Source organism: Anopheles ziemanni, chromosome 3 (assembly GCF_943734765.1).
Source record: "Anopheles ziemanni chromosome 3, idAnoZiCoDA_A2_x.2, whole genome shotgun sequence".
In the NCBI taxonomy this organism is placed as follows: domain Eukaryota; kingdom Metazoa; phylum Arthropoda; class Insecta; order Diptera; family Culicidae; genus Anopheles; species Anopheles ziemanni.
Genome location: NC_080706.1, coordinates 6765555 through 6779864, shown reverse-complemented (window position 1 = coordinate 6779864; position 14310 = coordinate 6765555). Strand labels below are relative to the sequence as shown.

At 46.8% G+C, this 14310-nt stretch overlaps 2 protein-coding genes across 2 annotated transcripts; both read right to left on the bottom strand.

Moving 5' to 3' along the window:
- Positions 1-50: 50 nt before the first annotated feature.
- On the bottom strand, positions 51-2781 carry LOC131286381 (proline-, glutamic acid- and leucine-rich protein 1-like). The gene is made up of 2 exons (XM_058315327.1): positions 2608-2781; positions 51-2534 (listed from the first exon to the last, which is right to left on the bottom strand). Exons 1-2 carry the CDS (start codon positions 2710-2712, stop codon positions 135-137), a joined length of 2505 nt encoding a protein of 834 aa, XP_058171310.1. The 5' UTR covers positions 2713-2781; the 3' UTR covers positions 51-134.
- Positions 2782-3487: 706 nt separating this feature from the next.
- Positions 3488-4875, bottom strand: LOC131286759 (holocytochrome c-type synthase). Its single transcript, XM_058315757.1, has 2 exons — positions 4751-4875; positions 3488-4614 (listed from the first exon to the last, which is right to left on the bottom strand). The coding sequence occupies exon 2, from the start codon at positions 4607-4609 to the stop codon at positions 3770-3772; it is 840 nt and encodes a 279-aa protein (XP_058171740.1). The 5' UTR covers positions 4610-4614; positions 4751-4875; the 3' UTR covers positions 3488-3769.
- Positions 4876-14310: the final 9435 nt, after the last annotated feature.

Below are 14310 nucleotides of genomic sequence, written 5' to 3'. Positions count from 1 at the left end.
AACCCTTGAATTTGTATTCGTCAATTAAATTAGTAAAACATCAGTTTGTTTGGCGTACGATATTTATTTTTGTTAATTCAATAGCATAGCTGTTCTTATGTAATACAAAAAAGAAAAATGTGTTATTGTCGAATTTATGGTTCGTCAACGAATTCCGCGACCATCTCGTCAACAAGAGCGTCAATATTCTTCTCCTTATCGCTAGCGATATTTCCATCCGCTTCTGCTAGCTTAACTCGTTTCGGAGATCCCGAGTCGGGAGTTTCCGCTTCCGTCGGTGCCGCGTGTTTGCCATTTTCATTCACGATGCCTGCGTTCTTTACCTCTGTGCCAACATCCATCGGCACTTCGACAACATCGTCATCTTCGGCTTTGTCCGCAGGATTCTCCTTTTGTTCCCGGGAAACAACCTCCTCATCACTATCGAGTACGGACACGACGGGCGGTTCAACGTGACTTTCATCCTCCTCCGCACGATGAATTACACCATCGTCAACGTTGTGCGAGTTGTCCGGAACCGATGGCACATCCACGACCAAAGGCTGCTCAGTGTGGTCTACGACCGAGGAAGTGCTAACTTCTTCCACCCAACCAACCGGTTCATCGTCATCGCTGCCTTCTGTGACGGCAAGTGATTCGTTGATTTCGCCATCACTTTCATCTTGCTTGGTAGGGGAAGATGTTTTAGGCGACGGTTTTATCGGTGAAGGTTCCTTCACTTCCTTCCGCTGGATACCATTCGTTTGCCTGTACTTTGAAGATGGTGTCTGCGAAATCAGGGACGCTAGTGGATGCCCTGCCTTGTTCGCAAGAGCATCCTTAATGGCTGCCTGATCCGCCGGGAAGTACAAGGTTTCCTTCCATGGATGCAGCACAAGTTCCATGGTACGTGCCAGTTCAGCGGCAGTAGAACGCACCTCCGCACTAACATCGGTTGTTTGGAGTGTGTTGAAAATGTACCCCGCGTATTGCAACGGAGGTGGACAATGGTGATGCGGATTGACGATAAGCGCCGCAAACGCTCGCAAAAGTGCTACACGTGCCTTTTCATTCCGATAGAGTCCCGTAAGCTGATGGTGTGTCACGAGAGAGAAACACAACGGCACGATCTTCTCCTGCAACAGCTTGTGGGTGACGGGCTTGATGAAGCACCCGACCGATTGAAGGATACTGGCCAAACAATCAAGGGCCGCCTTGCAGAGAGCCTCGTTGCCCAGATCCATAAGCAGTTCGTTGTTATCCGCAGCCGCTGTTCCTCGGGAGTGTGCCTGATTCAACGATGTGGCTGCATTTTGCTCCTTCTGTAGCTTTTTCTTTGCCCTCGCCGAAAGCCGATGGTTGCCACCGGCATCCATCTTAAGTGTGACCTCTCCTACGTACGGTGTAATATCACGTACTATGTGCTCCAGGATAGGTTCATTCACCGACTCAACACAGCTACCGTGGCCCATCTTTGCGCACCACAGTTGGATGCTTTCGTAGATTTTGGTGCGCAGGCGAGTGAAGGACTTCTTCGCACCTTCGTCTCCGCTGCGATCAGCTTGTGCCGCTTTCAGACACTTTGGGAATATCTCGTATACCAGATCGCCGAACATTAGCAGGTTACTGCCCAGGGCCAACACCAGCCCATCTAGCGCTTCCAGTAGGGCATAATGAATTGCCGGTAAAAACGTCCCAAAGGCTACATTTTCAATGATCGTATTTCGCCCCATAGCGCTGCACGATACGGACAGACCACGAAGAATGACATTCAACGCCTTAAACGGGACGATCGGTTTCGCCACAGGATAAGCCCCGACGATGGCATGGTCTAAGAAAGAGATCAAATTGACCGCCCGGACGGCCAACAATTGCGCTGTCAGGATCGGATTTTTCGTCGATGGCATCGGGGGAAGCTTCAAACACTCCAGGTTTTCTTCTACGTCGAACGTTTCCGGAGTGTGCGCGAATATTTTGTTCAGCACGTCTTGTATCGTGTCCACGAGCGCGAGAAAGTACTCCTCCCAGGTTTTCTTGTGCAAGTTTCCGTGCTGTCCACCGCCTCGGATTTGTTGCAGCAAAAGCATACACCTGGCTGTCCGATTGATGACCCGTTGGTCGGTGGCGTCCACAAGCGAGTAGAGGAATGGTTCGATACGACTCTTGCTCGATCCACAGGTACCGGCATAGTGTTGCATGGATAGTTCCAAGAAGCTCAACGCCGCCGGAAGTACCGATGCGTCTAGGTTAGGAGCGATCGGTTCCAGGAGTTTCGATAAGTTACTGACCAAAAGTTTGTGGAGCTCATTTGAGTTGAGAGAACGGAGGAGCAGCTGCTCAAGGACACCATAAGCCAACGGCATCGACTGCATGTGCCCTCGGTTACTGCAAATTTTTGCGCAAACATTTATGTAGTGCTGCGCTTTTTCCTCGACAACATCCAGTGGACACTGGGGCAGCAGGTGGCACAGAATTCGCAGACCTCGGTCCCGCGTATCGATACTGGCCAGCAGGTTGGAGATTTTGGAAAAAATGGTGTCCAAGTCATTTTTGGGCTACGGAGAAACAAAGGTAGGAACGCATTGTTTGGTCGTTTCTTTAAAGCCGCGTTGATTAGTGCTTACTTACATCAGACCAAAACGTTTGATGCTCATCTAGGCTGCTGAGAAACAGGTTCAGTAGATTGTCGCCGTTGTCAACGATATTGCTGAATACTTGTCCGATACCTTCCATGTTTGTTACAAGAAAAATTAACTCCACTCGACACAAAACATATACCGCCTACCACAAGAACCGTCTTACTTAACACGTGCACCGGTCTGAAATATAAACAAGTATCGATCTGCTTCAAATGACAGTTGCAGGAACCATGACAGTTTAAAGATTTTTTTATTTCCTCATCCGTTATGTACAGCTACTTCCAAAAGTGATGGTACAACGTAATCTTCCAAAGTGATTCGGAATATTTCGTCTAATCCTCATTTTAGCCATGCAATTCTATAAGCCTTAAACGAGATTTGAGTAAATTGTCTCCAACAGTCTCGTGATTGTTTCTACAAAAAAAAAAAACATATAGGTAGGAGAATATGGGGAAATATGGTAATGGGACATAAGCCCGCCCTTTAAATTTTATTAAATTTTGGCCACGGACCAATCAGTTCAGCCGAAGCGTTTTAAGCGATAATTTAATGGGCCTCCTCATACCGCACACCTAGTTTTATTGGGAGGCCGAATATCAACAGTCGACACACCGGTTCAAATACTCGTAGATGAACGAATTTATTTAACATCCATTGCACCATCATCGTAAACCACTTCCCAAACTCAAAACCACAAAGTCAACTTGCTTTTAGGAGTGTCTTTTCATGAGCCATGTAGTTAATTTACTGTAAATTTGGTTTTCACTATGTATTGAATTTGAGTTTTTCATGAGGTAAGTGTCGTTAGGAAGGTATGCATTGACGAACATAAACGATAAAGATTAGAAACTCATTAACATATGTTTTACATTAAGCGTTTTGGATTTATTTATGAATAATTTTACTGTGATAGTCCTCTAAATCTCTCGTATTCGATTATCTTTTCAATTGATAATGCGGCGTTAGGTGGGTGGATGACTATCTCTGCTGTTTACCTTAACGCCAATGCTACTTTCTACAAAGAACAATTCTCATAATCGTCCACCAATTTCGGTTTAATTTAATTTGTATGAATTGAATCGTGCGTTAAAAAGATTTCAAGCGAGTTCATAGTTCAACAATCCGGCAACTGTATTACGATATGGCATTATTTAACTCGTCAACTCCTTTAGTTTGTCCTCTAGCTCGAACTTCCATCGCATGTATGCTACCGTCATGCGGTCCCAAACACTCTCAAACGAATCCATGGCTGGCCTGACGTCGAGCAGCGCAAATTTGTATTTCTCATCCACCATTCCACCATCGTAATAGTCGATGATGTATCGTACGTCCTTTCCACAGCGATCGATGATCCAATCGTGTCTATCGAATGGAAGTTCGTACCCCATCATGTTGCGGATCTTGGCCCGGGGGCTGTAATCCGTTGCCTTTCCTCCAAAACTCTTCAGTCTGGGATTTCCACATTCGCGCGCGTGCAGGGCTTCCCATTTAAGTACCTCCTGCCAAGCCTGTTCGTTGTTGGCATTGTGAATCTTTATAATATCGTCCATATCCTTCGGTGCAATATCGTCCTTTTCCCAGCGCCATCCCTTGCGAAGCATCGCATTCCAGAACATCTGCTGACTCGGATAGACCCAAAATTCACGCTTGCCATCGGCCGTTGCTTTTGGAATCGAAGACACTTGGCGATCCGTTGGAAGAGGGAAAGGCTGTCCGGGAGATGGGTTTTGGTTGGCAGGTGGCATCATGTTCAGCGGGTTCACTTCCGCCCCATCGTGCTTAACGGGGCACTCCGACACTAGAACTGGCTGTTCTTTGGGTTGCTGCTGTTTTTGGTGCATTGGACATTCCGGTGGTGGATTTCCGGCCATTGCCGAGGCGTCACCGATGTGTGGATGTCCTTTCGGGAGTGTTGCTTGCTCATCTTTTAAAAGTGTGCTCGGGACTATATTTGATGCAACCTTTTCCGCAGCAGATACCGTGTTTCCCATGCTGGCTTTAGGAAAAGAAAGAAAAACATATTTTACCAAATGGGGCTTATTTGACCATGGGGCTTAATTCTTCACGTGGGTTACATAATGCGGCAGAAACTGTCCTAAACCATCAATGCCAGGCACCGATCGATACCATACCTGTTTGGTTCACTAGCGTGCTGGTTTTATCAGAAAACTTTTACTTACAAGTTGCAGAAATTGTAAAATTTCTCAACTTTTCGTAACTTCAGTCATCTATGCACCAGGCATGTTTTGACTAGTGTTGGTAGAATCAGGTTTCGGAAGATTCGTTGACTCAATCCTTTAGCGGATTGGTTCCAGTCCCATTCGGGTTTCGAATCCCATTTGAGTCGATTTGTTAAAATGGTTTTTAGATTGTTTTTAGATATGACGGGAAAAATAAAGCAATAAAGTTGATTGTCGAGTACCAGAGTATTCGAGTATGCCACATCATAATGATTAGAATACTTGATGGATTGGCCGACGGATTTGAATTCCGACGGACTCGGATCCCAATAAGGATACGTTTGCCCCATCATTAGCTAGAATGAAACTGACAAGATCAAAACATTTACCTTTTGAACAAGGTTACATAGCACGTGGCTTTAAACATCTTGGGCACTATTTAAAATAATAGCAAACGACGCCAAATAGCCAATTTATTTATAAATAAAAGAGGGCCTTTGCCGGTGAGAATAATAGACATCGGTAAAAGAGTAAATGAGGCCCCGGGCTAGATTCTCCTCTTCCTGCTGGTTCACATTTAGCGCCTGAAGCTATGCAAAGCGCGACACATGCATTCGTTTCGAATTTTTGAACGCTAACGGTTCGCTTTAAAGACCATAACGGTTTAAACTAATCACGCAGTGGAGGTTGAATGCGGGTTAATATACTTTTACATGTTAAGTTACTAGTAAGTAAACTATACCACACATGATGGACAGCATGAAACAATGAGTTTAGTCGAAGAAATGAGTTGGAAACGGCGGCGCGCCCGCAGCGAGCGCAGCGAGCGGACTGCGCTAGGTCTACCGAAAAAGAGAGTTTGTTATAGTTTTGAGAAATAAGGGGGGCCCGTGGGCCCCCCTCATACCGCACCTGTAGGTTGATTGCGTAGCCGACATTAACGGTACAAACTACGGTGCAAATACTCGTAGGTTGAATTTAACGAATTAATGTATTACCAATTGCATACATTCAGTTTAAACGTCCGCAAGAGGTGTAGCCACGATCGAAAACATGGCGGCCGGGGCCTCATTTACTCTTTTACCTAGACATCTTATAAGAACAAATGGGGTACAATAACGACTCCATACCGTTTAGTTTTTGAGAAAATAGGTTGTATGAAGAAAAGGTAAAGCGCCTGAAGATATGCAACCGGTATGGCATGGTTGTTGATGAACGAGTTAAATCGTTTCTTGGAGTTCGTTGAGATTTTTTGTGTTTTGTAGAGAGTTAAAATTATCCGGACTCATCAGGACAATTGCTGTAAAATTTTATGCTTGCTTTGAATTTGAATCAATATCGATGAGCGGTATTGTTTAATATAATTTACACAAATCAATGATGCACTAGGGTCACTCGCTTTCATTCACAACTCTCGGTTCGCAGCCGCTTATCACCCATAACGCAAACGCACCGACCACGAAGAAGCGATTGTAGCTATCTCTCCGCCTGATGTTACTTCCATAAACCAAGTCGCTTGGAAACTTTTGTTTAATCTTCAAACCCGCCTTGGCAAACCCGATACGCAGGGGAACATTTGGAAAAGATTGTGGAACTATATTAAGAACTAGATCGGACATTTGAGATCGCGCTCAGTTGAATCCCGACAAACCCGGCCGGATTCGCTGATAACGATTGCAATCAATCACGGGCTATTATTATTGCTTTGTCCGTGGTTGATTCAGTTCCCGGACGTTTCACTTGGGGTGCGCATTTGATGGCGTATCGGTCAAGTAAATGATTGCCTGATGGGTGTGATAGGATGGATCACAACTCAGCGCGAATTAGCCGCCGTCTCTAGTGCTAGACAACGGGAAATTCCCACCTGGATCGTCATAGGTCATGTAACATATTGTTTATATGTCTCCATTTTCTTTTCCCCCGATTTTATATAGTATCTAGAATATATTTAGCTTAAATATAATAAGTTCTTGAATTGTGCAATATTCCTTAAGTTGTATTTTCCTTACCCCTAAAAACCCTAATAAAACCATCATCCATCAAATAGAAGCCGGTCGTGTGCTTCTACACCATCTCCTACATCCGCTGTGGGCTTATCCAGTAACGGGCAAAGAAAGTATAGCATGTGGCAAAACGCATGCCTGCCGAAGCGAGTCGTTGACGACATTTTCCGCAACATCACGTTTTCTTGCACATGGAAACCGGATCGTTTTCGGAAACTAGTCCACCGTGTTGGGTTGGCTGTAGGGATGTTAAATCCATCGTTAGCACGAGTAAAGAGAGAAGCAAAACAATCTGCAAGCTGCATTGACATTATGGTTATTTTAACGCGGGCGGACACGTGATCACGGCGGGTGTATTATTGTAATCCACCGGTCGAGGTACTTTGTGGGAAGTTTTCTTGAATAGAAAAGACAATTTGATGAGAATAAATATAACTACGGGTAAAAAAACAACATTTTTTTCCCTCTTTTTTGATAGCGATATTCTATTGTGCCATGAATGTTCTTTTTGAAAAGTTTCGCATAGTTTATAATGTTTAGGAAGGGCTGTATTCTTCTTTCTATGTACACGCGTTAATGAAGCAATATTATTATTATTATACAAATTGTACTGGCTTCGAAACCGTTGCGTAACCAGTCTGGGCCATCGATTCGTCTGGGCAATCGCAAGTGGAGATTTCGTTCAACCATCGGTGAGTACGTGGCTGATAAGCAATGGTAACGTGTGCACACACGGGCCACTGATATGACCGGGAGTATGTTGCCTGAATTCAGCACTCCACCACCGTCCGTGTGATTTCTGTTGGTTTCTTTACTTTTTTCTTGCTTGAATTTTGGAAGAGTGGGTCAGTGTTGAATTGGTTCATGTAGGTTGTAAAATGACGGTGCATTTTTTAACCGTCCATAAGAATGGTTATATTTTCTTGATACTTTATTTTAGTTTGGCAATACTCTTAGCTTAGATTACAGGAGAGACAAATTCATTTTATAATACTTTAAATATTTGAATCAAGTAGCAAATTGGCTTCAGGTATTCACTGATAAACGGTTTACGAACTGGTATTCATTAAAAGTACCTCAATGTGGCCCTTGGCCGCACGCGATGGAGGCGCATGGTACTAGCAGATATAGCGTAAAGATTCAATGAACCCGATTGATAACCACCACTTGCTGTAGAACGTCTTTCAGCAGCAGCTCAAAGACTTTGCCCACCAACGGGGGAAGCACATCTCGTGACCGACCGGGTCTGCTCAGGCCGGTGCCTCGTGTACAGGGTGTTATCACCTCGGGGCGGTAAGTGCCACCGTTTTTGCCGAGCGCACCTGCCCATCGCCCAACACCCACACATCATCGAAGACCTTCACGAAGGTCGTCCAACGGCGGAGTCCAGCATTCGCCTGGTAGCCGATATCTTTGCTCGCTTCCCTTCGCTTCGTCAAACATGTTTGATTGAGTGGCACTGGTTTCTTTTTTCTTTCTGTAACAGTGATAAACATTCCAAAATTGCTTAACAACGCTAATGCGATGGTAAAACAAGCGATAACGACACACACACACACAGTCTTGTGGTTATAGTTGACGAAAGACAAACAATTATGTTGCTTTGGTAGAGGTGCCGTATATGCACGCGTGTGTTTTATCGCCCTAATCCCTGTGGGTTTAAATGTTATCAATTTTCCAGCCTAGAGAGGCTTGGCCAACTGGGCTCCGGTAGACCGGTGACAGTAAAATGAAATCTTGTGAATCACAGCAATCGACGTGCGTCATTCACAACACAGAGAAACAACCCCTTTTAGTTACCTAATGCATGTGCGGAATATTGAGAAAACTTCTTTCCTTACTTAATTTAAAAATGAAACAGTGAATTTAACATTTGCGCGACAGCAGTACAACCCAGCAGTGCAAATCCAGAATGACGGTCGCCATCATCGTTTGACTGACGGATAAGCGCCGTTGTCGACTTACGTAAAGATGGTGGTACCACGTTGAGTGCAGCAAAGTTTTTTCTACATATCCTGTTTCAGGTTCACCGTCGGTCGATCTGGTGGCTTCTGTTCCACGCCTCACGCCAAACAGCCGCAGAGTACGCAACCGAGCTTCCCGAAGCCTCACGTCGGTCGCCAACAAGTGCCACGCACATGGCAAACCACGCTGCGAGCTGAAAACTCACCACTTCTCCGGCGCTGGCATTTCGATAGGAAGCGGTTACGGTAAAATGAGACACGAAAAGAAATAGAAGAAGGAAAAAACTGCAATGAAGCCAAGGCAACCAGAAGTTGTTGGCCGTCGACGAACCAACGACGGGTTTGGCGGGGCTACAGGACGGAAGATTAGAATAGGTAGGGTAACTTAAAGTCAGCGGCACGTGGCAGCGCACAAGGAACTTGTTGGGTTACGCTACTCCGTGGAAGCACAACTATTTGTTTGGCATTTGGCGTGCTCGAACTGCAAAGGGACACATTTATGCCGGCGTGACTCGGCGTCGCTTGGTATAGTTTTGGTTTTGGGGGGGAATAATATACAGATGTTTAGGACTGACCTTCTTCTCGCTCTCTCTATCTATAACTTTTACTTATACTTAGCTTATGGAACGTGGGCTGGCATGCGGCTCGCTAGCCGGAGGATAGAATTAGCGGCAACGTAACAGTAACGTGTATGCAGGCTGATTACGCATTATTCTAATTACCAGAGATACGCTTTTTCTCCCATATGCGTTCACTCACACGGTAAGAATCTAAGCTATACAGTGTGTACAATGCCTTACACACCCTGGCTGGAATACTCTAGAATCCAGTCCAAGCTTCATAAGACGCCAGTTCCAGTATAATCTGTAGAACGATCGTGCAAGAAGCTGTAGGGAATTTACGTTTGGAATCTACTAGAGAAACGTTGGTTTAGCTGAGAAACCTTTCATCTCTGTTCAGGTGGAAGGAAGTTGGGTTTCCTGAGTTGCGGAGCAGTTTTAACTGGGACTGGTTGCAAAAGAGTGATGCAAATATATTACAAATTTCGTTTCATACTTCTTTACAAAATACACAAGTTTGAAGTTATTAATTGGTGGTTAGTAGATAAAGAGGATCGATCGGCTTGATCCGCTTGAAATGGAATGGGTTGACTCTCTTCACAACAGGGTAAAAAAACAAAGAAAACTTTACTCCTTTCGATCCCCCAAAACGGTAGAAACCGCTTTCGACATCGCGGTATCGCGGAGGTAAATGACATTCCGTGACATTGAAAGAACGTGTTTGGCGAGCGTTGCCGTTTTCCGCCACCTTTTTTAATCTTCCTTATTTCACCCCACCTGGCGGCACCACCCCGCAGCAGACAAACACCACAATGGGAGAGACAGTGCGCGATCGTCCGTATGAGACCGGGCGAACACGTGCGACGACCCGTTTTAATGGCGTGAGCCAGCCGGGTATTTCTTTTTTTCTTTTTTGTCGGTTTGTTTAGTTTCTTTTGCTGCGGGCCGAACCATTTCCTTGTTCGGCCCGGTCACGTTCGTGCCAATCGGTGTCCGCGATTGGCCGGGGGTGCCTTGCGTTGCCATGCGAAAAGGGGTAGGTGATCCCGAGCCGGGCGGCAGGGGTTATGAGACCCCCGGAATGGTCCGGAATGGGTCTGGCGAGATAAAACGGGCAAGCAACTGGTACCGGGCCGGGCTCCGGGGAACCAATCCGAGAAGCGATCCTGTTATGAGGATTTCATCTTGCAGGGAGTGCTTTGTAGCTATTAATAGATGGGAAATGAAACCAGTCGCTTAATCCTTCGTAAACTGTTTTGAATCATGAAGCCTCTTTTGAAATGAAGCTTTTGTGTTGATTCGCTACACCTTTTTTCAAGGAAATTTTTCTTTCAATATAGTGAAATATGTCATATTTCAACAAATTTAAAATGATAATTGAGATAGTTTGTTTTATAACATCACGAAAAAATATGAAAATATATTTTTCCAGCATTTTTCCAATATTTTCACATGTGCCAATTAGCGAACACCAATGAATGGTGCTCGTTGCTGTTGCTGGTCGCATTTCTAGGGAATCGCTTCCACGGTTCGGGGTAAATCGATCCCGTTTCATCTCTCGCCGGCCTGCCACGGTGCCACCACCTTCCGAGGCCGGGGCGCGCGCACGATGATGAGCACGTTTTCCGGTCACGCTGCCACCGTGCGCAGTTTCGCAAATGTCAAACGTGCAAATTCCAGCCCGACCCGGTACCGGCTTACCGGGTGGCTTTCGAAGCAGCACATCACATCCCAACGGCGAACGTCAATCGATCGGATTTCAACAAATTCGATGCCTTCGCGCAACGAACCTTCGCAACCCTTATCTGGGTGTGCTCCGTAATCCAGCACCTGCTACGCCATCGACGGTGGGCACGTGATACGTGGTGGTGCAGGACAAGTACAAGCACTCGTGCGAAGACCAACAGGGGAAGGTTGTCGCTAACTTCTCTAACTGAAGTTCCCGGTTACCCGAAGACCGTTGGTGGGAGTTTTCTAGCAAACAAATATGGATTTTCCAAGCGTTGGGTTAAAATGAATTAATTTCACAACAATTCAGCTACTCACCAAACTGACTGGAATCGAACAAAACAATCGTTTTAGGGACTTCCCCGTTCGATGTAAGGTAGCCTTCGACTGACTCATAAGCTTTCAAGCGAGCTCTATACGATCGTTGACCGTTTTATCGAGTTGTGGAATAAATTTATTCCCGAGATTTAACTAACTCGGAAAGCGGAAAAAAAAGTCACGAACCCAGACCCAAAGTCCGATAGAAAAACAAACAACGTTCAAAACTGATCAGCAACCTGTCGTAGGGAGTGAAATCCTAAAACAAAGACCGATCAATCAATCCCAACCACTTTTCACTTGCGTGACGCTTTGCAAGCGCAGGAATGCAACCATTCTAACGACTGCGTAATTAAATGCGCTTACTCACTCCGTAAGAAAAAAAAAAACACCCAACGACTGCGATTGTCTCGTCGCTCGCGAACAATCCCTCCGTGGCGGTGTGTTTTTCCTTTCCTTTTCCCACGAAAAACTGGTGACGGGTGGTGGTGGCGTTTGGCAGATCACAGCTCATCGCTTGGGCACGTGCGCAAATCAACAGCTTTCTCTTCCCACCCCCGCCCCCGTTCCCTCGGCCGCACACGAACCGCCATTGTGGCTCGGGGAGGGGAGGCTGTGTTTTTTTTTGTCAATAGAAACAAACCCGGCGCGGAACCGGGTCGAGTTCCGTGCGGGGCATCTGATAACACAAGGGGATGATTGAAGCGGCGTGATTTGTCCCGACGGTCGGTTGGTGGTGGAATTTATATTTTTCACTTTCTTATCACACCCAGTATCACGGTGCACGATCAAAACGTGTGTGAAGGGTATTTGTAAACAGCTGAAAAGGAGGTTTAATGTTTTCGAAGGAAATTACCCGCAGACCGGTTGGCGTTGGAATGTTTGAACAACGAGCAGGCAGGCACAATGAAGTCCTAGAGGAGTAGCCATTGTTGCAATCGTGTTATAAAACAGGAACTACGGTGGGCGAAGTTTTGCAAACAGCGGAAAAAGGAAAATCTCCATGAGGTAGCGTTGACCTTTCAAGCTACCGGATGATTGCACAAACGTTCTCAACGTTCGTTTCAGGTGCAGCTGACAGTGAATCCACGTGATCGTAGTGAAATGGAAAGAGTGAGAGGTGGAAAAAGGAAAACCAAAACACACCGCAGTCCTGTGCCGGACAATGGGGGGGTTGGCAAGGACGAAACGTGGTGAGTTTGGAGCCATTTTCGTGCGGGTCCCCTCTTTCTCCACCGCACTGCCGGGCCTGATAGGATCTCCAGGCGTGGCGTGACACGCGGTTGCACGCGAGAAGTGGATGATTCGCGGTTTCTTTGTGTGTGTGTGTGAGGCTGCTGGGCCAAACACAACAGTCCGAACGTGTGACGGAAACGTGCACGCCGGTGTTGGAGCCGGCAGACGACGGCGGAAGCGTAAAGTCACGTTATTTTCCACACGGTGCGCCCCCTCCCTTAGCTCGGCCCCTCCCACTATGGCCCGCACATGATTGCGTGATGGCGGACACCAACACAGGCAAGCGCAGTCGGGGCTTTTTCCCATATTGAGGGTCTGTAGCAGCGTTTAAACGTCGAGCCGAGAGAGATGAAGCATTCCGATCGCTCCCATAACCAGACCTTTGTCCGTTTAGTACATAGTTGAGCGGGGAGCTTCCAGAAGAAACTAAAACTTAGCCCTTTTTGCGTTGGGGCCAATCTCTGCTCCACGTAGCAGCAGCTGATGTTCTCCGATAATGGATGGTACTACAAAAATAAAGGAAAATGCAGACCGCTTTTCTCACGCTGCTCCACCGACGAACTGCTCCAACACGCTCTCGCACACGTACACTAACACGTCGGCCCGCGGTAGGATGAGAGCGCACGGCACGCGCGTGTGTTGGTGCGCCGTGGGGAGGGTATTTTAGCAGTGACAATCGCGGGCGCTCGCTTCTTTCGGTCAGTCATTCTACGCCGTTCCATCGCTGCGCACGTGGTTGCCCAAAGGGAAAGTTCCGACCGAGCCCTAGCCGTCCGCTACTTCCGCTAAGCCTCCGTTGGTGTGCCTTTCCCCCCCCGTCAACCGCCCAGCCTCGAAGGCCTTCGAGCTACTAACTGCTGCGTCGTGTCGTCGCTGTGATTGAGTGTGGAAAAATCATCCCTCCCTAGGCCACCCTCTCGGGTCGAGACGCTTCCAACGTCATCACCGTTGTTCAGTGAAGTTCGCGGGCGAGTCCCAAGCAAGCAGGAAGAGTATAAAAGTGTCCGGAAAGAAAATTTGATCGGAGTCGATTATAAGTTTTTTCCTGCTACCCGGCATTCAAGTGCATTCACCGACAGCCCGTTCGGCGCCGCTAGGAAAAATTGTCCTGCACCAAATACACGGTCGTCCAGGAGCAGTGTGTGCGATTATTGATTAAAATCCTCCCGGTGGGCCGGTCTATTTTGGTCGCAAATTGCTAACTGCGAGTGCGAAGAGCAAGAGAGCAGGCAGGAGAGTGAAACAGTGGTTGGCGAAGTGAGAAAAAATAAAGAAGGTATCGGTCAGACCAGCACAGTTTTCAGTCACTTCGTCACTAATCAGCGCAAACACTTTCCCCCCATCGCCAACCCACGGTGCCGGAAGTTCGGTAACGCAAAAGAGAAAAAAAAACGAAGGGAAAACCCACCCCAAAGTGTTAGTTCTGCGTGCAATCGGGGTAGTGTGCAGGGCTGTGCATTTAGCGCCAACTTGCCGTGACCGTGTTCGCCCGTGTGTGCCTCAACTCGCCGCGCCGGCCAGGTCCAGAGAAAACCGCCTTCATGTATAAGTTTTTTGTGAATTCCAGTGTCAAGTACATAATAAAATAATTGTTTTCACCAGTGTGCCGGTGAAAAGCGGTACCGGAAGCATCGGTACCCCCGTGCGTGTGGGCGAGAAAAGTGCGAAACCCCAGCACACAGTAGGCGGTTGTGCTTTGACAG

Coding starts and splice junctions, on each gene's coding strand:
- LOC131286381 (XM_058315327.1), bottom strand. CDS start 2,712: ATGGAAGGTATCGGACAAGTATTCAGCAATATCGTTGACAACGGCGAC. Junction 2,535..2,607: donor ATCAAACGTTTTGGTCTGAT/GTAAGTAAGCAC, acceptor GTTTCTCCGTAG/CCCAAAAATGACTTGGACAC.
- LOC131286759 (XM_058315757.1), bottom strand. CDS start 4,609: ATGGGAAACACGGTATCTGCTGCGGAAAAGGTTGCATCAAATATAGTC.